The sequence below is a fragment of the Carcharodon carcharias genome, chromosome 17, assembly GCF_017639515.1.
Source record: "Carcharodon carcharias isolate sCarCar2 chromosome 17, sCarCar2.pri, whole genome shotgun sequence".
Classification (NCBI taxonomy): domain Eukaryota; kingdom Metazoa; phylum Chordata; class Chondrichthyes; order Lamniformes; family Lamnidae; genus Carcharodon; species Carcharodon carcharias.
This window is the reverse complement of record NC_054483.1, coordinates 30546166-30571321: the sequence shown is the minus strand read 5'-3', so window position 1 is coordinate 30571321 and position 25156 is coordinate 30546166. Positions and strand designations below refer to the sequence as shown.

The 25156-nt window shown below is 45.4% G+C and overlaps 1 protein-coding gene across 1 annotated transcript in view; it reads left to right on the top strand.

Moving 5' to 3' along the window:
• Positions 1-25156, top strand: part of LOC121289624 (calcium-activated potassium channel subunit alpha-1-like) — a 109264-nt gene that overhangs the window by 35394 nt on the left and 48714 nt on the right. Inside the window, exons 12-17 of the mRNA XM_041209255.1 lie at positions 230-385; positions 2256-2365; positions 6393-6461; positions 12614-12700; positions 14691-14767; positions 18284-18368. Coding sequence (XP_041065189.1) covers positions 230-385; positions 2256-2365; positions 6393-6461; positions 12614-12700; positions 14691-14767; positions 18284-18368 — 584 coding nt within the window. The remainder of the gene's footprint in view (positions 1-229; positions 386-2255; positions 2366-6392; positions 6462-12613; positions 12701-14690; positions 14768-18283; positions 18369-25156) is intronic.

Below are 25156 nucleotides of genomic sequence, written 5' to 3'. Positions count from 1 at the left end.
GCCCTCTTTCCAAGTTCCTCAATCCCACCTACACACTTTCCCACCATTACTCTCAGTCCCACCAACCCACCTCCTCCCCACATCTCTCAATCTCGCCTACTCGTCTTCTCACAATGTCCTTCAATCCCACCTTCTAACCATAACCCTCCAACCCATCTCACCACCTTCTCTGAGTGCTACAGAAATGCACATTGTCCTTGTTGAGTCATTGAGGTGTGTGCTATGACAGGCCTACCTGCAGAACCTCCCAAGTTGGGACATGAAGAAGAGGGATAGTGTGATCTGCTTGTCGGAGTTGAAGATGGGTTTTATTGCGCAGAACTGCATCGTCCCAGGTTTCTCCACGCTGCTAGCCAACCTCTTTATCAAGAAGTCCCAACTGGAGGTAAGGAAGAATTGCGGGTAGGTGCTCAATCTAATCTTCCCCTGTCGAGGCAGTAAGATTTCTAGGGGTAGCTGAGCTGTATGAACAAGGCTGCAGGGACAATCCCCATGATGCACTGAGTTATACCAGGACAGGTCGACCCAGGGGAGTGGTGAGAGGAAGGGAAATAATCACTCAAGCTGTCTGCTGGTGCAACAAACACCAGCTGGAAATGAGTGCGTGTGGATATTGAGACAGGGCAGTTTATCCTGCACAACTAGGTATATTACACACTGAAGTCAATGGGAATCAGGGGGAAAACTCTCTGCTACTTGGATTCATACCTAGCACAAAGGAAGATGGTTGTGGTTGTTGGAGGTCAGTCATCTCAGCTCCAGGACATCACTGCAGGAGTTCCTCAGGGTAGTGTCCTCAGCCCAACCATCTTCAGCTGCTTCATCAATAACCTTCCTTCCATCATAAGGTCAGAAGTGGGGATGTTCACTGATGATTGCACAATGTTCAGCACCATTCGCGACTCCTCAGATACTGAAGCAGTCCATGTCCAAATGCAGCAAGACCTGGACAATATCCAGGCTTGGGCTGATGAGTGGCAAGTAACATTTGCACCACACAAGTGCCAGGCAATGACCATCTACATTAGGGGAGAATCTAACCATCACACCTTCACATTCAGTGGCATTACCATCGCTGAATCCCCCACTATCAACATCCTGGGGGTTACCATTGGCCAGAAACTGAACTGGACTAGCCATATAAATACTATGGCAACAAGAGCAGGTCAGAGCCTAGGAATCATGCGGTGAGTAACTCATCTCCTGACTCCCCAAAGCCTGTCCACCATCTACAAGGCACAAGCCAAGAGTGTGATGGAATCCTCACTGCTTGCCTGGATAAGTGCAGCTCCAACAACACTCAAGAAGCTTGACACCATCCAGGACAAAGCAGCCCGCTTGATTGGCACCACATCCACAAATATTCTCTCCCTCCACCACTGACTCACAGTAGCAGCAATGTGTACCATCTACAAGGTGCACTGGAGGAATTCACCAAGGCTCCTTTGACAGCACCTTCCAAACCCACGACCACTACCATCTAGAAGGACAAGGACAGCAGATACATGGGAACAGCATTATGTGTAAGTTCCCCTTTAAGTCACTCAGCATCCTGACTTGGAAATATATCGCTGTTCCTTCACTGTTGCTGGGTCAAAATCCTGGAACTCCTTTCCCAACAGCACTGTGGGTGTACCTACACCACATGGACTGCAGAGATTCACAACCATCTTCTCAAGGACCATCAGGGATGAGTATGAATGACAGCCTTGCTAGTGACAATCACATCCCATAAAAGGAAGGATAGAAAAAAACTAACATTCAGAATAGGCAGGCAGGAAAACAGCAGCGGATCTATCAAGCCTGCCACCACATTCACAATGGTTTTGGAGTATTCCAATAAGACACTTCTTACTTTACCCTCTCTGCAGCCATTCCATCCCCGAGAGAGAAATAACACAGAGAACATCCCAAGGTCAGTAGAAGGGGAAAGAATCTGCAACATTCCCCTTCAATCACCAACTGATATTGGTGGAGAGATGAGCCCTTACTGCAGACATCAACTTAACTTCTGCAAAGTTATCTAGAAAAGCCAAAAACCAGCTGTCAGGAGTGATTCTGCTTCGAAAGCAGGAGCGATAGTGACAGGTTTTAGCTGGGAATATTTCTTTCCACTAAAGATAGGATTTACAGTGAGAATACCAGTTCGGGAATTCACTCTAAAGATGAGGAAACAACATTTTTTTTTCCATCCTGAACTTTTCTTAACCTTCTTGATTTTTCCCGTTCTTGATGAATGCTTTTCCCATTTGCAGCATAAAACCGGAACTTGGCTTGACATCTACAAAGAGGGACTCAGCCAGGAGATTTACACCGAGTTTCTGTCTGAAAGTTTCATAGGCATGTCCTTTCATTCTGTGTGCGAGTGAGTGACTTCCCACCGTTGATGATGGTGTAGCATGTATGGCCTTGGGGGAATGGGAGGGAGGTGGGGGGGAATGGGCTGCAGCCAATGTCCCCCAAATTAATGACCCAAAGAACTTGGTGACATTCGCTCCCAATGTGCTACACTATGCCTCTTGTGCTGCCATTAATAACCCCCTCTCATTGCAGACAGCATGAGCTAAGAGTGGCATTGCTCTGGAATCCATGTTTTAAGCTCATGCGTTTTCTCCCATTTTTTATGTTTGCACTGTAAATTCCTGTGGCTGCATTTTGAATGGAAACAGTCTATCGAAACATGTCAGGCTGCACTTGGCATTGCAGCACCTCTGCCGGCGTGCGGGTAAAGTCACAACGTTGCATGTTAACATAGGCTGTTCCCAGCACCGACAGGGACATGTCCAGGAGTCAGGTTTCACAAAATGTCTGGTAGATGCTTTCCTGGGAGCTCAAACTGGGTTACAGGAGTGAAGAGCTGATTCTGCTCCTGACCTGAGTAGGATTAGTGGATAGTTGGATTTAAACTGCATCCCAGAAATGTAAGCCCACCAAGCGGGCTAAAACTCTTAGTGCAATGCAGAGGGAGTGCTGCATTGTTTAAAGCACTGTTTTTTGGATGAGATGTTAAACTGAAGCCCTTCTGTCCTCTCAGGTGAATGTAAAAGGCAGTCCAGGAAGAAGATCAGGGAAGTCTGATGATGACCATGAAACCATTGTTGTAAAAATCCCTCTGGTTCACACTGTCCTTTGGGGAAGGAAATCTGCTGTCCTTACCCGGTCTGGCCTCCATGTGACTCCAGACCCACAGCAATGTGGTTCACTCTTAAATGCCCTCTGAACAAGGGCAATTAGGGATGGGAAATAAATGCTGGCCTAGCCAGTGATGCCCACATCCCAAGAACGAATTTTTAAAAAACGATGCCATAGCCAAAAATTATTCCTCAACAAACATCAGTAAAAATGTTATCTGATCACTATGCTGTTTGTGGGAGCTTGCTGTGTGCAAATTGGCTGCTGTGATTCCTACATTTCACTGGCTATACTTCAAAAGTACCACACTGGCTGTAAAGTGCTTTGGGCATTCTGAGGTTATGAATGGTACCAGATAAATGCAAGTTCCTGATGCTCATTTTCCTGTTTCTGAGGGGCTGGTGGACAGGGGATAGTGCCCCAAAACACGAGTCAGGCACTCATCTGTTTCAACTCCTTCCCCTTCACTCTCCAGAGACCACACTGACCAATCAGAGCTTCTGCCGCACTGAGAACAGCCAAGCACACCAGAAACATCAGGATATCTGTTAAGTCCACAGTTCAAATGTACCCATTGCAGAACTGGTGATGTTTGCTGTAAAACTATTGATGTAGCATCCCGGATTGATACATTCCAGGGATAAGGCTACCCTAAATTGCACTGACCACCCTTGCTGTACAAACCTAGGCTCAAAATTAAGGTCAATTTGTCATGACTTCAGATTCCTGCCAATTCTGCCAACTTTGCATTCCTGGACAGGTGCAATACAGCAAAAAGACTGGTAGTGGTGCTGCTGGCTTGGTTATAGATTCCTGGTCAAACACTGCCACTCAGAGGCACCGAGCAGAACAGCAAGAACAACTTGTATTTATCTTGCACTTTAAAATGTCTCAAGGTGCTTTCACAGGAGTATTAAAATCAGGGACAGTTAGGCCCTGATGGGTGAGCGCAGAGATCTCAGAAGATTGTGGGACTGAAGGAGGTTACTGAGATAGAAGGGGAGAGGCCCTGGAGGGATTTGAAAACAAGGACGTGACTTTTAAAATCGAGGCATTGCTTACCCTGAGCCAATATGCGCTAGTGACTAAAATGTATGGCATGAATGGGAATTTGGTGCAAATTAGGATGTGGGCAGCAGAATATTGGACGAGTTCAAGTTTACGGAGGGTAGAATGTGGGAGATCAGCCAAGAGTGCTTTGGAATAGTAAAGTCTGAAGTTAACAGAGCCATGGATGATGGTTTCAGCAGCTGAGCTGAGACAGGGGTGAAGATGGGTGATGTTACAGAGGTAGAAATAGGCAGTCTTAGTGAAATATATGGTTGGGAGCTGATCTCAGAGTAGAGCTTCAAAAAGACATTGACACATTGGTGGAGTGGGCAGATAGGTGGCAGATGAAACTCAATGTGGAGAAGTGTGAGGTAATTCACTTTGGTATAAAGAACATGGAGACAGTAGAAAATAAAGGATACTATTCTAAAGGATGTACAGCAGCAGAGAGACCTGGGTGTATACGTACATAAGTCACTAAAGGTGGCAGGACAGGTAGGGAGAGCTGTTACTAAAGCATATGGTATCCTAGGCTTCATTAATAGGGACATAGAGTGCAAGAGCAGGGAGGTTATGATGAGCTTATATAAGACATGGTTAGAACTCAGCTGGAGTATTGTGTACAGTTCTGGGCACCACACTTTAGGAAAGATGTGGAGAGAGTGCAGGAGAGGTTTACGAGAATGGTTCCAGGGATTAGACACTTTAGTTTTGAGGAAAGGTTGGAGAAGTTGGGACTGTTTTCCTTGGAAAGGAGAAGCTGAGAGGTGACTTGATGGAAGTTATCAAAAGCATGAGGATTTCTGGACGGAGTAGATAGGGAGAAACTGTTCCCACTGGTAAACGGATCGAGAACCAGAGGGCACAGTTTTAAAATGTTTTTCAACAGAAGCAAATGCGAGGTGAGAAAAAACGTTTTCACACAGCGAGTAGTTAGGGTTTGGAATGCACTACTTGGAAGTGTGGTAGAGACAGGTTCCATTGAGGCATTCAAGAGGCCGTTGAATGATTATTTAAATAGAAACAACATGCAGGGTTACGGGGAAAAGGCAGGAGATTGGCACGAAGTTAAGAGGCTCAGAGAGCCGGTGCAGACACGATGGGCTGAATGGCCTCCTTCTACACCACAACAATTCTGCGATTCTGTAAAATATGACACTAAGCTTGAGAACAAATGAGTGCAGGTGATGTCACATCCTGACTGTCGCCAAGGAAAGAGATGGGGTCAGTAGCTAGGAAATGGGAGTTAGGAGTTCTGCAGCTTCTTTGCAACCCTGCTCACAGAACCAGGAGGAAACCATTCAGCCCATCCAGCTTGATGCAGAATTAGGAGGAGGTCATTCAGTCTCTTGAGATGGTTAGATAGGAGTAGGTGGAGGCCATTTTGAGCCTTTTTCATAGGAACAGGGACAGGCAATTCAGCCTCTCGAATATGCTATGTGGGAACAGGAGAAGGCCATTCAGCCCCTCAGGCATGTTATATAGGAACAGGAGCAGACCATTTAGCTTCTCAAACCTGTGGCAGAGGAATAGGAGGAGACTCTTCAACCCATCGAACCTGTTAGGCAGCAACAGGAGTAGATCATTGAACCCCTCCATCCAGCTTTGCTAATCAATGAAACTATGGCTGACCTGTACTTAACTCCATTTACCTGCCCGTGATCTACATCCCTTGACATCCTTAGGCCACAAAAAATCCATTTATCACAGACAGCAATTGAGCCCCAGCATCCACAGAGGAGGACAGTAGGGCAAGGAGAGTGGGGGAGAGAGGAAGGGTGGAAGGGGTCACGGGAGTGGGAAGCAAATGCATTCATTTTAAAACACCCATTTTCTTATTCCCATCTCCATTGATCACCATTTCCCAAAGATTCGCTTTGGAGCGGAATTTGGAGAAATACTTGAAGGGTAGACAGGGATAGGGTGATGGGGAAAGGCAAAGGGAGTGGGATGAGTTGGATATCTCGCTTAAAGAGCCAGTACAGGGACAATGGACCAATGGTCTCCTGTGTTCCATGGTAAGTACTCAGATATAGTGATAAGAGCAAAGGGAGTGAAAATGACTAACATATGTGATCTGTTGTAATACACTGAAATGAGAAGTTGTAAAACAGAAATATCTTTGGGAAAGGATTTTTTGAAGGATATTCAATGACTGCGATAATTCACCCTGTGGTACTTTCCATTTCTGTCCATCCACTTGTTTCTAGGTTGTGCTACATTCGGTTGAAACTCCTATTGATAGCTATTCAGTACAGGACTAGTACAGATGAAATCAGGTAACTTTTCCCTCCATTCATTTCTTTTTACTCATTCTCAGGACGTGACATCATCTACACTCATAGCCCAGCCTCTGTTGCCTTTGAAAAGGTGGAGGTGAGACACCTTCTTGAATCACTAGAGTCCACCCTGATATAGGTACACCCACAGTGCTGTCAGGGAGTTCCAGAATTTTGACCCAATGACATTGAAGGAATGGCAATATAGTTCCAAGTCAGCAATGTTGTGAATATCTAGTTCATAATTTATATGTTTCAGAATATAACTTTTAAGTTGGAGTTTAAAGCGTTAAATGTAAATTAAGGTGGCATCTGATTGAGAGACTGATAAGCAATCGGGAACTAAATGCAGTTCAGACAAGCCTGGGTTGATTACACTAAAAAGGTAACCTGTGTTTGTCCTGCAAGGTCAGAGTTGATACTGAAAAAAAAGGTTGAGCAAGAATGATCCACCTCTAAGCTGGTAATGGAGCCAGCGAGTCTGGAGAGAAGGCAAACACACCTGTTAGAAATATAGATTATTCATATGGGTTACAAAATCAAAGAGTTGTGTTGAAGGTAAAGTAATTAACTGACATTTCTGTCTGAGGATATCCCAAAGCATGCTATGTTGTAGTTGAGATAGTGATTCAGTGTGGAGTCCTGGTTAGAAAGTTATTTTGTTTTACATGTGTGTTTGCTGACAGAAGCAAGCAGTTCAGTTTGAGATCAGACAGAGGTAGTTGCAGATTTGGTTTTGTGTAGTCTGAAACTCACTGAGCAGGAAACCCAAAGGAAATGAATGTTAGTCAGTTAGGACTGCACTTCAAGCACAGAAAATATTAACTTCATTGTTCACCACGTGGAATGCGGGTGGGGCTTGATCTCATTTTGGATTTCATGAGAGAAATCTGCTGGAAGATCTGCTCTATCCTGCAGCTGGTGGAAGGAATTGACAGTCATCTTCTACCAGAAAGCATTCAGCTTGATTGGAAGGCTTAGAAAGAGATGTACAGAAGATGTGGGAGCAGACTGGAAAAAAACAGTTTACGTATATCCAAAGCCAGGATAAAGACCTGAAGAGACCACAGTCATGAGGTTTGTAAAGAAAAATTAGAGGATTACTGAGCCAGAATCTAATAGAAGAATACCGATGCAATCTGTACATTGAAGAATAGCTGGAATACTAAGGGCAATTAAAGTGAATTCCAGAATGCTGTGGTATACCTTTGGGTTGGTCCCAGGAAAAGTGAATATTCAAGATTTCATAAGGTAAGGGAACTCTTGGGCAGAGTAAACAGTAAAGTGATTTTATAGCATAAGTCTTTAAAAACTATAGGATTAAGTTAGTTGTGCTTACTTTGTTTAATTCTTTACAATATACAATAAAGCTTGTTTTTGCTTAAAAAAGAGAAATCTTGTGGCATAGTTCTGTTGGTTATTTGCTGGGTATTGATATTTCTTCTGTAAACATAATAAGTCCCTAACAGGATCGAAACAGGATTGTGAGTGAGTTGGAAGACTTGAAGGTGGTGGTGTTCCCATGTGCCTGCTGCCCTTGTCCTTGTAGATGGTAGAGGTCACGGGTTTGGAAGGTGCTGGTGGAGGAGACTTGGCAAGTGACTGCAAAGCACCTTGCAGATGATACACTGCTGCTACTATGTCTCAGAGTGGAGGGAGTGAATTTTTAAGGTGTTGGTTGGGGTATCACTTAAGTGGACTGCTTTGTCTAGGATGGTGTCAAGCTTGAGTACTTTTGGAGTTGCACTCATCCAGGCAAGAGTCCTCCCATTTCTAAATTGGAGGCTCCATCTTTAACATCGATTGAAGATGGGAGAAGTAGGTTCTTATCACTCAGTGCGGGCATCAAGAACATGGCCTATTACGTTAAAGGCACTATATAAATATAAGTTGTTGTGTGTGTCTGTACATGAGTGTGTTGGTGTAGGTGTATCAGTAAGTCAATGTGTGTATGCCAGTGTAGGTGTGTCAGTTTGTGCATATGTTAAGGCCAGGCAGCGGCATACTGGTAATGTCTCCAGACTAGTAATCCAGAAGCCCAGGTTAATGCTCTGAGGGCATGGGTTTGAAACCTACTGCAGCAGCTGGTATAATTTAAAACAAAAACAGAATTACCTGGAAAAACTCAGCAGGTCTGGCAGCATCGGCGGGAAAGAGAAGAGTTGATGTTTCGAGTCCTCATGACCCTTCAACAGAACTTGAGTGAATCCAAGAAAGGGGTGAAATATAAGCTGGTTTAAGGTGTTGGGGGTGTGGGGGGGGGGGGGTGGTGGGGGGTTGGTAGGGGGCAGTTTGAGGGGTGGGGGGAGAGAAGTGGAGGGGGTTGGTGTGATTGTAGGGACAAACAAGCAGTGATAGAAGCAGATCATCAAAAGATGTCACAGACAACAGAACAAAAGAACACATAGGTGTTAAAGTTGGTGATATTATCTAAACGAATGTGCTAATTAAGAATGGATGGTAGGGCACTCAAGGTATAGCTCTAGTGGGGGTGGGGGGAGCATAAAAGATTTAAAAATATTTTAAAATAATGGAAATAGGTGGGAAAAGAAAAATCTATATAATTTATTGGAAAAAACAAAAGGAAGGGGGAAGAAACAGAAAGGGGGTGGGGATGGAGGAGGGAGCTCAAGACCTAAAGTTGTTGAATTCAATATTCAGTCCAGAAGGCTGTAAAGTGCCTAGTCGGAAGATGAGGTGTTGTTCCTCCAGTTTGCGTTGGCTTCACTGGAACAATGCAGCAGGCCAAGGACAGACATGTGGGCAAGAGAGCAGGGTGGAGTGTTAAAATGGCAAGCGACAGGGAGGTTTGGGTCATTCTTGTGGATAGACCGTAGGTGTTCTGCAAAGCGGTCGCCCAGTTTACGTTTGGTCTCTCCAATGTAGAGGAGACCACATTGGGAGCAACGAATGCAGTGGACTAAGTTGGGGGAAATGCAAGTGAAATGCTGCTTCACTTGAAAGGAGTGTTTGGGCCCTTGGACGGTGAGGAGAGAGGAAGTGAAGGGGCAGGGTTTACATTTTTTTCGTGGGCATGGGGTGGTGCCATAGGAGGGGGTTGAGGAGTAGGGGGTGATGGAGGAGTGGACCAGGGTGTCCCGGAGGGATTGATCCCTACGGAATGCCGATGGGGGGGGGTGAAGGGAAGATGTGTTTGGTGGTGGCATCATGCTGGAGTTGGCGGAAATGGCGGAGGATGATCCTTTGAATGCGGAGGCTGGTGGGGTGATAAGTGAGGACAAGGGGGACCCTATCATGTTTCTGGGAGGGAGGAGAAGGTGTGAGGGTGGATGCGCGGGAGATGGGCCGGACACGGTTGAGGGCCCTGTCAACGACCGTGGGTGGAAAACCTCGGTTAAGGAAGAAGGAGGACATGTCAGAGGAACTGATTTTGAAGGTAGCATCATTGGAACAGATGCGACGGAGGCGAAGGAACTGAGAGAATGGGATGGAGTCCTTACAGGAAGCGGGGTGTGAGGAGCTGTAGTCGAGGTAGCTGTGGGAGTCGGTAGGTTTGTAATGGATATTGGTGGACAGTCTATCACCAGAGATAATTTAAATTCAGTTAATAAATCTGGAATTAAAAAGTTAGTCTTTGGAATAGTGACTATGAAAATATTGTTGTGAAAACCCACCTGGTTCACTAATGTCCTTCATGGAAGGAAGTCTGCTGTCCTTACCTGGTCTGGTCTACATGTGACTCCAGACCCACAGCAATGTGCTTGAGTCTTAAATGCCCTCTGAAATGGCCGAGCAAGCCACTCAGCCATATTAAACTGCTACAAAGTCTACGAAAAGGAATGAAACCAGGAAGATCACCCAGCATCAACCGAGGCACCAGAGACGACAATGGTAAACTCAGTTCTGTCAGCCCCGCAAAGTCCCCCTTACTAACATCTGGAGGCGAGTGCCAAAATTGGAAGAGCTGTCTCACAGACTAGTCAAGCGTAGTCATCCTCATGAATCATATCTTACAGATAATGTCCCAGATGCCACCATCACCATCGCTGGGTATGTATGTCCTGTCCCACTGGCAGGACAGACCCAGCAGATGTAGTGACACAGTGGTATACAGTCCTGGGAGTCCTCAACATCGACTCTGGACCCCATGAAGCCTCATGCCATCAGATCAAGCATGGGCAAGGAAACCTCCTGCTGATCACTGTGCACCACACCCCACCCTCCCCGCCCTCAGCTGAGGGATCAGTGCTCCTCCATGTTGAACATCACTTGGAGGAAGCACTGAGGGTGGTAAGGGCGCAGGGAGCACTCTGGGTGGGGGACTTCAATGTCCATCACCAAGAGTGGCTCGGTAGCACCAATACTCACGGAGCTGGCTGAGTCCTAAAGGACGTGGATGTTCAACTGAGTCTGCGGCAGATGGTGAAGGAACCTACAGGAGGGAAAAACCATACTTGACCTCATTCTCACCAACCTGTATGCCTCAGATGCACCTGTCCATGACAGTATTGGTAGGAGTGACCACTACACAGTCCTTGTGAAGATGAAGTCTCACCTTCACATTGAGGATGTGTGGCACTACCACCATGCTAAATGGGATAGATTTCAAACTGATCTAGCAACTCAAGACTGGACATCCATGAAGTGCTGTGGGTCATCAGCAGAATTGTACTCAAACACAATCTGTAATCTTATGGCCCAGCATATGCCCCACTCTACCATTACTATCAAGCCGAGGGATCAACTCTGGTTCAACCAGAGACAAAAGAGCTGAACTCCCAATGTGAGGTGAGAGTGACTGCCCTTGGCCTCAAGGCAGCATTTGACCGAGTATGGCATCAAGGAGCCCTAGCAAAACTGGTGTCAGTGGGAATCAGGGGAAAGCGCTCCACTGGTTGGAGTCATACCTAGCACAAAGGAAGGTGGTTGTGGTTGTTGGAAATCAATCATCTCAGTCCCAGGAGTTCCTCAGGGTAGTGTCATAGGCCCAACCATCTTCAGCTGCTTCATCAATGACCTTCCTTCCGCCATAAGGTCAGAAGTGGGGATGTTCGCTGATGATTGCACAATGTTCAGCACCATTTGCAACTACTCAGATACCAAAGCAGTCCATGTCCAAATGCAGCAAGACCTGGACAATATGCAAGCTTGGGCTGATAAGTGACAAGTAACATTCGTGCCACACAAGTGTCAGGCAATGACCATCTCCAACAAGAGAAAATCTAACCATCGACCCTTGTAATGCTATTCAATGGCATTACCATTGCTGAATGCTCCCCTATCAACCTCCTGGGGGTTACCATTGACCAGAAACTGAACTGGACTAGCCATTTAAATACTGTGGCTACAAAAGCAGGTCAGAGGCTGAGAATCCTGCAGTAACTCACCTCTTGACTCACCAAAGCCTGTCCACCATTTACAAGGCACAAGTCAGGAGTGTGATGGAATACTCCCCACTTGCCTGGATGAGTGCAGCTCCCACAACACTCAAGAATCTTGACACCATCCAGGACAAAGCAATCGCTTGATTGGCACCATATCCACAAACATTCACTCCCTCCACTACCGACGCACAGTAGCAGGAGTGTGTACCATCGACAAGATACACTGCAGGAACTCACCAAGGCTCTTTCAACAGCACCTTTCAAACCCACGACCTCCACCACCTAATAGGACATGGGAATCAGACACATGGGAACACCACCACCTGGAAGATCCCCTCCAAGCCACACACCATCCTGACTTGGAAATATATCGGCCGTTCCTTCACTGTCGCTGGGTCAAAATCCTGGAACTCCCTCCATAACAGCACTGTGGGTGTACCTACACCACATGGACTGCAGCGGTTCAAGAAGGCAGCTCACCACCCCCTTCTCAAGGGGCAATTGGGGATGGGCAATAAATGGTGACTCAGCCAGCGATGCCCCTTTCCTGTGAAAAAGAATAAAAAATAAATTGTTTGCTGATACAGAGCTGACATAGGTAATTTTTTGCGAATTGTCCTGATGACGAAAGACTTTGGCAAAATATGTCTCTTTTTTCAGCAAAGAATAAACAGTTGTTTGTATGTCAGTGTGGTCATGTCTATCTCTCTCTGTGTGGAAATGTTTTATTTGTATCTGAAGTTTAGTACAAGGCTGTACTAACTAACCCTCTTCGTTCTTTAATGTTTCCCCTGTTTCCATTTCCAGTATATTGATCAACCCAGACTCCAGTTTTCTGATTCAGGAACATACACTCGGATTCTTCATCGCCAAGAAACGTAGCCTTGTACAGAGGTAATTTCTACCACAACTGGAGCAGGTTGCCCTGAGTGACACAGTGGGACAAGTTCAGCTGAAGTGTGACATGTAAAGTGTGAGAGGAAATATTTATGATGCTTTCAGGAAGTGCATTCCAGCTGCGAGCCTTTTAACATGTTATGTACAAACCATTGGAAAATTAATTCTCTTTGATATATTTCAGGTGCCCAGTGGGATAAACCTAGGCCAGTGGCTGCACTGCCTGTACTTGGCCTAAGTTTATCCCAAGATTAAAACATTGTAACAGTGTACCCACAAAGAACGGGAAAGCAATGGGATAGCGGCATTGTCACTGGACTATTAATGCAGAGACCCAGGGGTAATGCTCTAGGGACTGGGGTACAAATCCAACCATGACAGATTCAATTGAAAAAGATGGTGACCATGAAACCATTGTCGATTGTTGTAAAAACCCATCTGGTTCATGAATGCCCTTTAGGGGATAGAAGGATAGGGAAGGAAATAGACATCCATACCTGGTCTGGCCTACATGTGACTCCAGACCCACAGCAATGTGGTTGACTCATAACTGCCCTCTTAACAAAGGCAATGAGGGATAGGCAATAAATGTGGCCTAGCCAGTGACGCTTACATCCAATAAATACATTTTAAACAACACTTACCCAGTGCAGCGCTCCCTCAGTACTGACCCTCCGACAGTGCAGCGCTCCCTCAGTACTGACCCTCCGACAATGCAGCGCTCCCTCAGTACTGACCCTCCGACAGTGCAGCGCCTCCTCAGTACTGACCCTCCGACAGTGCAGCGCTCCCTCAGTACTGACCCTCCGACAGTGCAGCGCTCCCTCAGTACTGACCCTCCGACAGTGCAGTACTGATCGTACTGACAGTTTTGGTCTCCCTACCTAAGAAAGGTTATACTTGCCATAGAGGGAGTGCAGCAAAGTTTCACTAGGCTGATACTGGGGATGGCAGGACTGTTGTATGAGAAGAGCTTGGTTCGACTGAGTCTGTACTCACTCGAGTTTAGAAGAATGAGAGGGGATCTGATTGAAACGTATAAAATTCTAACAAGGCCAGACAGACTAGATTCAGGGAGGATGATTCCCCTGGTTGGGGAGTCTAGAACCAGGGGCCACAGTCTCAGGATACAGGGCAGGCCGGTTAGGACTGAGATAAGGAAAACTTTCTTCACTCAGAGGGTGGTCAACCTGTGGAATTCTCTCCCACAGAAGGCAGTGAAGGCCAGGTCACTGAGTATATTCAAGAAAGAAATTAATAATATTTTGGATATTAGGGGTATCAAGGGTACAGAGAGAAAGAGGGAGTATGGTGTTGAGATAGAGGATCAACCATGATCATATTGAATGGAGGAGCAGACTCGAAGGACCGACTGGCCTAATCCTGCTCCTAGTTTCTATGTTTCTAACCCTTCAACAGTCCATTGTTTCCTAGTACTGACCCTCTGACAGTGCAGCACTCCCTCAGCACTGACCCTCCAACAGTAAAGTGCTCCCTCAGCACTAATCCTCCAACAGTGCAGCACTTCCTCAGTACTGACACTCTGACAATGCAGCACTCCCCCAGTACTGACCCACCGACAGTGCAGCAATCTCTCAGTGCTTACCCTCCAACAGTAAAGTGCTCCCTCAGTGCTGAACCTCTGACAGTGCAGCACTCTGTCAATACTGACTTGGCGAGAGTAAAACGATGCCTCGGTACTGAGCATCCAACAGTGCAGCGTTCCATCACAACTGCACCGAGTTTCAGCCTAGAGAGTAACTGCTGAAGTCTCTGGAGTAATCCTATGATCTTCTAACCCAGAGCTGTGAATGCTACCATTGATCCTCAGTCTCGCTAATGCCTGTGTGGAAAGTGCTGTCCAGGGGAAGGTCTATCAAACACACTAGTCACTTGCCCATCTCCTCTTGTCGCGGCTTTTTTGGCTGTCCAGTGGCTTTTGAAGAGGTAACCAATGGCTTGACATGTTGCTTTTTTGCCCCCACAGGGCAAACGTTTACTGCAATGAATGTCACAATGATATTATTGACCAGAGGCGGATCAAGAAGTGTGCATGCAAAAGAAGTGAGTGTCTGTCCGTGCCTTTCACCACTTTGGAAGGTTCCAAAGCCCTTCACAGCCAATAAAACACTTATGGAAGTGTAGTTGCTATTGAAATATAGGAAACTTGACAGCCAATAGGTGCATAGCAAGATCCCACAAAAAAGCATTGCCCAAAAAATCAGCTTTTAATTCAATGAGAGGTAAGTATTGGCCAGAATAACTGGATGATCTTCCCTGCCCATTTTCAAAATAATCCTATGGGATGTCCACTTGAGAGGAGAGGCCTTCATTTAACTCCCCATCTGGATGGTGTGAATGTACAAGGGCTGTACAGCGTCACGGATGGCGTGAATGTTGAAGGGCTGTACAGTGTCATGGATGGTGTGTATGTACAAGGGCTGTACAATATCACAGATGGTGTGTAGGTACAAGGGCTGTACAGTGTCACGGATGGTGTGAATGTTGAAGGGCTGTACAATGTCACGGATGGTGTGTATGTACAAGGGCTGTACAGTGTCACGGATGGTGTGAATGTTGAAGGGCTGTACAGTGTCACGGATGGTGTGAATGTTGAAGGGCTGTACAGTGTCATGGATGGTATGAATGTACAAGGGCTGTACAGTGTCACGGATGGTGTGTATGTACAAGGGCTGTATAGTGTCACGGATGGTGTAAATGTTGAAGGGCTGTACAATATCACAGATGGTGTGTATGTACAAGGGCTGTACAGTGTCATGGATGGTGTGAATGTACAAGGGCTGTACAGCGTCACGGATGGTGTGAATGTACAAGGGCTGTACAGCGTCGCGGATGGTGTGAATGTACAAGGGCTGTACAGCGTCGCGGATGGTGTGTATGTACAAGGGCTGTACAATATCACAGATGGTGTGTATGTACAAGGGCTGTACAATATCACAGATGGTGTGTATGTACAAGGGCTGTACAATATCACGGATGGTGTGAATGTACAAGGGCTGTACAATATCACAGATGATGTGTATGTACAAGGGCTGTACAGTGTCACGGATGGTGTGAATGTACAAGGTCTAACCCAGGCTTGTTGAACCTGCGGCCCACAGGTACTGTGTCAGTCCTTTCTCACCGGCCTGTGGACCTCATGTGGGGTAAGCAAATGGCGGTAAGTACATTTGACAATTCTGCGAGTTTCTGCTCCTCCAATCACAGGCCGGTTCTCTCCCGCGTTTGTTGATGGGATCAAAAGTGAGCCTATCAGCAGTTAAGGTGGGAGAGAGCCACTCTCTGATTGGAGGAGCAGCTTCATTCAGTTTGAGGCCTGAAAAGTGGCATGACAACAGCAGAGAGTCTGTTGTGGAGAGAGGGAGGTTTCAGGAAGCGGGGAGAGAGAGAGAGAGCAACTGCTGAGTTGGGGGAGAGATAACTACCGAGTGGGGAGAGAGGGACTACTGAGTGGGGAGAGAAGGACTACTGTATGGGGAGAGAGTGACTACTGATTGGAGTGAGAGAGGGACTGCTGTATGGGGGGAGAGTGACTACCGAGTGGGGTGAGAGAGGGACTGCTGGTGGGGTAGAGTGGCTGCTGGTGGGGGAGAGTAGCTGCTGATATAAGAGGGTGGCTGCTGGTGTGGGGGGCTAAGAGTGGCTGCTGGTGAGGTGGGGATTTCTGGAGCATTGGAGTGCTGCTTTGGGCTGCATTGGAGTGCTTAAGTTGGAGTTTGGTGGGGCAGGGACTTTTAAAGGTTAATTTCTATCCAAAGTCAAATCTTCCTTCAATTTAGCAACTAATGAAAAGTTGTTCTTTAGGTTGGGAGTAGGTGAGTTTTAGTCCAGCTTTAAAACAGAGGTTATACAGGCTCTGCTTGCAGCTGCAGCTAGTGAATATGATAATTGGTTTAAACAGGTTTTCAGAAGCTAGCTTCAGACAGCATAAAAGCAGACCGTCTTACAGTGCTGCTTTTGTCTGCACTGGAGTTCTCCTTTGGGTTGCATTACAGTGATAAAGTTGGAGTTTGATGAGAGAGGGAGTTCAGTGAAGAGGGGAGGAGGTGATTGTTTCATTTTCTACCTTTCAACCCCTTGCTTATCAAAAATCTATCTAACTCTGCCTTAAAAATATTAAAAGGCTCTGCTTCCACTGCCTTCTGAGGAAGAGAGTTCCAAAGACTTACTACCCTCTGAGAGAAAACGTTTCTCCTCATCTCTGGTTTAAATGGGCTACAGATTATTTTAAACAATGGCCCCTAGTACTAAGAAACATCCTCTCCACATTGATCCGGTGAAGAATTCTCTGGATCTTATATGTTTCAACCAAGTTGCCTCTTCCTCTGCTAAACTCCAGCAGATACAAGCCTAGTCTGTCCACGCTTTCTTCATAAGACAACCTGCCCAATCCAGGTATTATTTTAGTAGTAGAACCAGAAAATGCTGGAAAAACTCAGCAGGTCTGACAGCATCTGTGGAGAGAGAAACACATTATTTTAAAATTATTTTTAGATTATTTTAGTAAACCTTTTCTGAACTGCTTCCAACGCATTTATGTCCTTGCTTAAATAAGGAGACCAATACTGTACACAGTACTCCAGATGTGGTCTCATCAATGCCCTGTACAACTGAAGCATAACCTCCCCACTTTTGTAATCAATTCCCCTCACAATAAATGATAACATTCATTTAGCTTTCCTAATGTCCTGCTGTACCTGCATACCAACCTTTTGTGATTCAAACTGTAGGATCCCTAGATCAGAGCTCTGATGAACATCTGGAGGCAAGTGGATGGAAAGATTCCCGTGGAATCGGGGACACTGGATTCCGTTATATCCTTGCTGCTGAATGACTTATCTCAGCCCAGCACCTCTTGACAGTGAGCTCCCAAAGCACAGAAACCCCACATCTGCTGAGTGTTGGATTAGGTGTTGTCAGGGGAGCTTTCCTCCTTATCTAACCCTGAGCTGCACCTGTCCTGGGAGCAGGGTTGGGGGGGGTGGGGGTGCAGGGGAGTGGGTGCAGGGAATTCGGTGCCCCCTAAAATCCAGCCCCTGCTCCGAACGAGGTCATCATTTTCAGATACCTGAGCATCTTTGTGCCCTGAGGGACTGATGTGCTATGAGGGATGAGGCTCAGTCTGTCCTGTTTGCTGATGTTAAAAATCCCACTGCACTATGTGAAGAGGAGGAGGAGGAGATCTGTTTCAACTAAAAGGGTGATCTAGCTATCGTCGCAATGCCGATTGTGGGATCCTGCCATGCACAAATAGCTGTTGCTGCTGTCTTACACTCAAAACTTTAGGAAAGGTTCCAGAACCTTCTGGTGACTTCCAGACTCATTCAAATTGGGAACTGATTATGCAATAGGAGGTAATGGTTTTGTAACTTCTGATCTGCAGAGGGATTAAGCTATAAACAATGGATCTCCAAGTCTGGAATAAATTCAGAGGGACACAGAATCCCACCTTGCATTGAAAGGAGAGTTCCAAACAATGGAGATATGTAGGTTCTGTTCCTGATTCTTGGGTTTTCAGTTGGCTTTGTGATTCTCTTCACTGTTTCTATTCCTTTCTAGCACAAGACACTGAGAAGCTACGTTACTCTTTGATCAGAACCCAGTCACTGGGTGTGCTGCTAAAGCAGGACACATCACTGGAGAAGTAAGTCACTCACCCATCCTCACAATCTAAAGCTGTAGCATGAACACTGTCATCCATCCTATAACCTTTCCGACTCACATTAATCCACCTGCACCCTCTTCACCACCACTTTCCCTCCACCTCCCATAAACAGAGGTTGTCATGATTGAGTGTGGGTACCTGAAGACCAATTTTCACAAGCACCAGCTCACACTTTCTGACAGCAACCATAACAAAGCAAAAACAATCGCCAAGGCACTCAAACAAAAATATTCTCTCCCCTCTGTCCCCTCTGTTTAATTATTGGTGTGTTGACTTTCAGTGAGCTTACCCATGGAGAACCAGTGCCAAGTTTCATAGGCATGTGAGGCAGGGTTAAAGGGCAAAGGGCGGAGAATTCAACTAAGACAATATTAATCCACCAAGCTGGATTCAGACATCCTGTGCTTAATTTTCAAAATTATTTTGATTTGAGATTATTGAGAGGCAAATCGTAAAACTTGGAACAACTTAGGGAGCAGTGTTGGTCGGATTGTAGGAATGATTGTGGTTGAGACTGAGGAGAGACCACAGGCTGGAGGGTTTAGCTATAGTGTGATGTTTACATAGGCAGTTTCCATTTTAAATGGCTCACAGCAATTTAGATTAGAGAGTTGAAAGGTGTCATATTTTTATGATGTAACTATCCCCTGTGGCACATGTGAAACTGGAGATTTAACAAATATTGCCCCCTATTATAGTTACAAAGGTGAGCAGAGGTTCCCCTGGCCGCCATTTTCTGTGTGACTGCCTAAAATAGGTGTGGTCTCCTTCTTGGAAAATTTTGCCCATTTACGCAGTCAGCAGGAAACAAGCACTGACACGAGTGTCGGCCTGGAGTGGGGACTTCTGACGGAGACCTGACAGTTCTTCCCACTGAGCTAGGACTGATACAGAATACTGTCTTCTAAAATGTTCTGTTATGTTTTCAAATTAAAAAGTGGGTTTTATAGCACTCTTTATTCATCCTCAAGAACTGTGAGGCCCATAATTTGCCTAAATGCTGACGTGGAGAGTAGAAATACTTCATATTGAATCTGCTTATTGTTTAGTCGTCAGCTCCCAGTGCAGACAGCAGTCCTGCCACAATCTATTGTAAACAGTATTTTTCATGACAAGCTTACAATGGGTTTGATGTCAAATATCCCTAACTAATAGAATTTACAACGGGCGCCTGCCAGCGATGACAGATTATTTGGAACACATTCAGGGAGGCTTAAAAACACTTCATCAGAAACAGAAACAAACAAAACATAGCTTGGAAAAGAGACTCAACTACCTCTTCCCTTACCCTCCACTCCAATCCTATTCTGTCTCCAGCTTCCTGCTTCCCTCCCCCTCCACTCCAATCCTATTCCATCTCCAGCTTCCTGCTTCTCCCCCCCGCCAACTCCAATTCTATTCCTCCTCCCCTTCCCCTCATTCCTGGTCCTATTCCTCCTCCCGTCCCGCCTCCTCCTCCCAGCTACTCCAAACCTATTCCCCTTCCCCTCCAGCCTCTCCCTCCCCTCCCCTTCCCCATCCCTCTCGTACCCTAACTCTTATTGAAGTCTGCCCCTTAGTCCTCGAACAGTGAATTCAGCTTGATCTAAAATTACGAGTGTGAAAGGTTAATAGGAAACTGAGACATGGATGCCGAACCTGCTCCTTGAGGATGGAAGGTATCCTCAGGGTGCAACACTTCCTATCACCTTCTTCTCCTTTTGGCTTCTCCCATTTTACTTGAATTGCCACAATGCTGGTTGATCATCCTTCTCCATCCTAACCTGTCAGTCACCATTCTTCTTCCAATCCCACTGCATTTAACTCTCTTGCCATCGCATCCTTCTGCCTGATCTTTGGCCTTTCTCTTCTCCTTCTTCCTGGCAGTTCCATCTCCAGCACTCGTTTCACTACATTTCCTCTCTCTCCAAATGGATAACCCTACCACTTCAATCTCTTTTTCATGACTTTATTTGATGCTTCCACAGTCTTCACTGACTCCCTGATGTACTAGTTCCTGATCCTGCGCTTTCTTGTCACTGACTTGGAAATATTTCTCTGTTCCTTCACTGTCACTGGGTCACAATCCTGGAACTCCCTCCCTAACAGCACTGTGGGTGTACCTACACCACATGGATTGCAGTGGTTCAAGAAGGCAGCTCACCATCACCTTCTCAAGGGCAACTAGGAATGGGCAATGAATGCTGGCCCAGCCAGCGACCCCCACATCCTGTGAATGAATTAAAAAAATCTCCACATATCCATTTCAGCATCCAACTTATTCATATCCATTCTTGATGTTGTCCAATATTCTGCATTATATAGCAAGGCTGGTCGCACATCTGTCTTGTAGATTCTTCCTTTCAGTGTCAACAATACTTCTTGATCACGTAACACTCCACTGCACTTCTTCCAATTACCCCAACTAGAATGAATCTGTTTCTTAATTTCCATTCTCACACTTTCATCTTCAGCTGCCACTGACCTCAGGTATCTGAAACTCCCCACTTTCTTCAAGTCTTCACCTGTAATCTTCACACCTTTACTCTGATCCTCTTGTCCGGCTCAACCTAACAGTCCATAAATTGGGTCTTTGGTCTACTGATCTTCATACATCAGTCTTCCAGTGTTTTTCTCCAGTTCTCCAAATACTCAATCATGCTCTCATCATCCCTACCACAGAGCTCAATGTTATCTGCAAACATCATTGACCATGACATTTCCATCTCACTTGCTCAGTTAGAACATCTATGACAATCAGGAAGAGGAAGGGGCTCAGTGTCAATCTATGGTGCAATCCAACTTTGAAAGTCTCCCTCGCCCCACTGCCACTGCTTCTTACTCTTGTCTGGCACTCCTTGTACCTATCCTGTAATAGGGAACTCCATGAATTATAACACATCTCCATACTTCCTCCATAGGTACCCAGCCATAACCCTTCTCTAGGGTGATGAATACAATCCTTATGTTGCACTGGGCTTCCCAATATTTCTCCAGCACGTGTCTCAAAACAAAAAAAGATATCAGTGGTTCTTCTTCCAGGTATGAATCTGAATTGCCCTTCATGGATCTCAGCCAGTCCCTCTCCTTTGCCTCATTCTCATTCCTTATAGTACTGTCTAGATTTCTTCCAGGTTGCTAGAAGCCACTCCTTGATTTGCAGCTACACCTCTTTATTCGTGGCTTTTCTTCATTCAGAGCCAGTTAAAGTATTGGCCCCACCTTTCTTTGATTTCATCCTCTTTCACTAAAGGTTACTCCACCTGCATCATTGATTGTACACATATTTTGGACACTTATTGTGAACCTATTTCTAGCAGTTGCTATTCTGAAGATACCTTTCTGTCCCTCTTTGATATCCAGACTTTCATATATTTCTTCCATGGCCACACTTTCTACCATACTGGTCCTATTGTCACCCAACCCCACCCAGAGGTTAAAATGTGTCTGGCATCTCTCTGAGTACTAAACCCTGCATAGGGACAGGATGAGGCCATTCAGCCCCTCAAGCCTGCTTCACCATTCAGTCAGATCATGGTTGATCTGTATCTCAACTGCCTTTACCCACCTTTGCTTTATGTTTCAAGATACCCTTAGGTAACAAAAATCTATTCATTTGAGTCTTTAAAGCCCCAGTTGACTTGTAGCATCCACAGATTTTTGTTGGGGTGGGGGTGGGGTCTGGTTGTGGGGAGAGAGTTCCTAGTTTTCACTACCCTTGAGTGTTTCCTGACATCATCCCTGAACAGACTAGATCTAATTTTGGGGTTATGTTCCCTTGTTCTGGACTTTCTGCCCCCTGCGCTGAGGAAATAGTTTTTACCCCTTGAATTTCTTTATCATTTTACACAACTCACTTACATTCCCCACCTTCTGAAGCTAAGGAAATAGTAGCCTCGTAACCTTTTTGTCCCAGTATCATTCTGGTGACTTTGTGCTGCTCTTCCTCCAAGGCCAATATATCCTTGGTGATATATTGCTTGCCTACCTCCCGGGAGTTGACCATTGACCATTCCCAATTAGGCCTCATCCCTTAAAGCTAGTTGGAAGACGCTGCAATTGTAGCTGATTTATTGCTCAATATGAAGTTCGAAGCTCTGAAAAATGAGAATCACTTGACTTACTAAATACAAATAACTCATCAGTGAAAGATGAGCAGGCATGTTTTTTTTTAAATAGGCGAGTGAGTTATGAAGGCTATTTGTTTCAGGAGGAAGTTCAAGGCTCATTCTTTCCTCATAAGTTTCCCCACCAGTAGAGTGCTTTTAACTTTCTCACATGGAGGAAATGGTGAAACGGGAAATTAGTCTCCTCTCAGAGAACCAGAGATTAGAACCATGTGAAACCATCTGTCAATCTGCATGAACATTCAAACCTTACTTTTCTGAATGGCCTCCCACAGCATTACACTCTGACAATTGAAGCCAAGTATAGCCATCAGGTGAAGTCGGGTCAGAGATCGTGGGACATAACTGAGCCTAGATGCTCAGATGCAATCCTGTCTCCATGAAGTGAGACACCCTGTCCTTATTTTTGAATAATAGTCTGATTTACATAGAATTGACAGCAGAGAAACAGGCCATTCGGCCAGACTGGTCCATGCTGGTGTTTTAACGCTCCATTCAAGCCTCTTCCCAACCTCTTTCATCTCACCCGATCAATGTATCCTTCCATTCCTTTCCACCTCATATGTTTATCTAGCTTCTCTTAAATGCATTGATGTGTTTCACCTGGACTATACTCCCTATGGTAGTGAGTACTCACTGGATAAACAAGTTTCTCCTGAATTCCTGATTGGATTATTAGTGACTATCTTTTATTTATGGCCTCCAGTCTCCCCCACAAGTGGAAACATCTTTTCTACCTCTAACCTTTTGAACTCTTGCATATTTTTAAAGACCTCAGTCAGGTCACCCTCAGTCTTCTCTTATCGAGAGAAAACTGCCCAAGGCTGTCCAACGTTGATTTTATTTGTTACTAAATAGTAAAACTCGCAGCAATTTTGGAAGCAGAATTGGTTGGAGAAGAGGCATAGAAACTCGGGAGCTGTAAGGATGCATAAGTGAGGCACCATGCCCCGCTACTCACAGAAGAGCATGATTGCAGTGTGACACGTTTACATTTAAAATTATCATTATAAAAGTGGCACAATTAAAAGAAGTGCATGCAGATATACCGTTTTCAATAAATAATGTGCATTTTGAAAGCATATTTCACAGCCTCAATATTTTCCAATGAGACTTCACAGCCAGTTAAGTGTTTTTGAAGAACAGTCACTTCCAGATTGTAGGAAAATTTGTGAGCCAATTTGTGTTTAGCAAGGTACCACAAACAGCATGGATGATGAATGTTTCTTGCGTGTTGTAAGAACAATCTTGGCCAGGACCTCTTGCTTCTCTTTCTTCCAGGAAGGCAGCAGGAACTTTTATATCGAGCTGAGAGGGAAGACTTGGCCTTTGGTTGATGTCTCATCTAAAAGACAGTACCTCAGGCAGTGCAGCACTTCCTCGGGACCAACAGCTGATATATTATTGAATGAAAGAGAGAGATGACGGGAGATTCCATGGATATGGCGGGGTCCTGCACTCTGACTGTTCGCTGATCGGGACATTGCTGGGGGCAATATTCAGATGGCAGCTGTGGGTCAGTGGGTAGACTCTTGCCTCTAAATCAGAAGATAGTGGGTTCAAGTCCAATAGAGGGGCTACTGCATTGTTGAAGATTCTGTGTTGCAGACGAAATGTTAAACCAGTCCTGTGTGCCTTCAAAAGAGCCTAAAACATCTACAGGACTATTTCAAAGAAAAGCACAACGGTTCCCCACAGCCTCCTGCTCAATATTTATCTCTCTCCCGACATCACTAACAAACTGTTGATCTAGTCATTATCCCCTTGCTGTTTGTGGGGCTTTACTGTAAGCTATTTGGCTGCTGCATTTCCTACATGATAACACTTAAAAAGTACCTCATTGGTTGTGAAATACTGCAGCGTCCTTAGGTTGTGAAAGACACTGTATAAATGTAAGTCTTAGTTTGTGTGGAACAGGGCAGGAAAGGGCAGAAAAAGATGCGTCTCAGTTTCTGTCTCAATAAATCATAAGAGGAGTCCACGGTGCAGCCTTCCAAAAAATAGACAGGAGACAGAGCAAATCGCATTTAGTAACCGATTGCTGCCTTAAACATGTAACATTATTGCTTGTGGTATTTCATTTACTTGGATTGACACTTTGATAAATATCTCTATAGCTGATACCATAACTTGCTCCAGGGGTCATTATTATTAAGATCTGTCACCAAGAAGTGTCTGAGCGATGACTCAGTAAAAAGATTAGGAGTACAAAATAAATCATCCATCGGCATTCATTGCCTTCTATGGTTTGCATCCCAGGAACCCCTTGAAGCACTTCTCTGTGGTGTTATAGTTTCATGTCTTCAGATAATCGAGCATAAAAGAAGGAAGGGGAGATGGGGGGAAAGGATGTTGAGTTTTCAACTAGCGGATGCCCTGGGGTAATCTGACTGCCAAGGATCAGCATCAGAACTGGACTTCACAGCAAGAGTGCTTTTCTTGCTGACATTAACCCGTGAGGCACGTTTAGGGGTGGGGGAGACTGAATACAACTCCTGGTGTTTGGCGAATGCTGGGGGATGTACCCCAGCCAGATTAATTTACTCAGATGTACTACACAGGTTGGGTGAACTATATTTTTCAGGGTGCATGGTACTTTAAAGTCTGACAAGTGGTCATCTGGCCAGGTGTGAGTGAGAAAGAACAATTGTTCTTCTACAT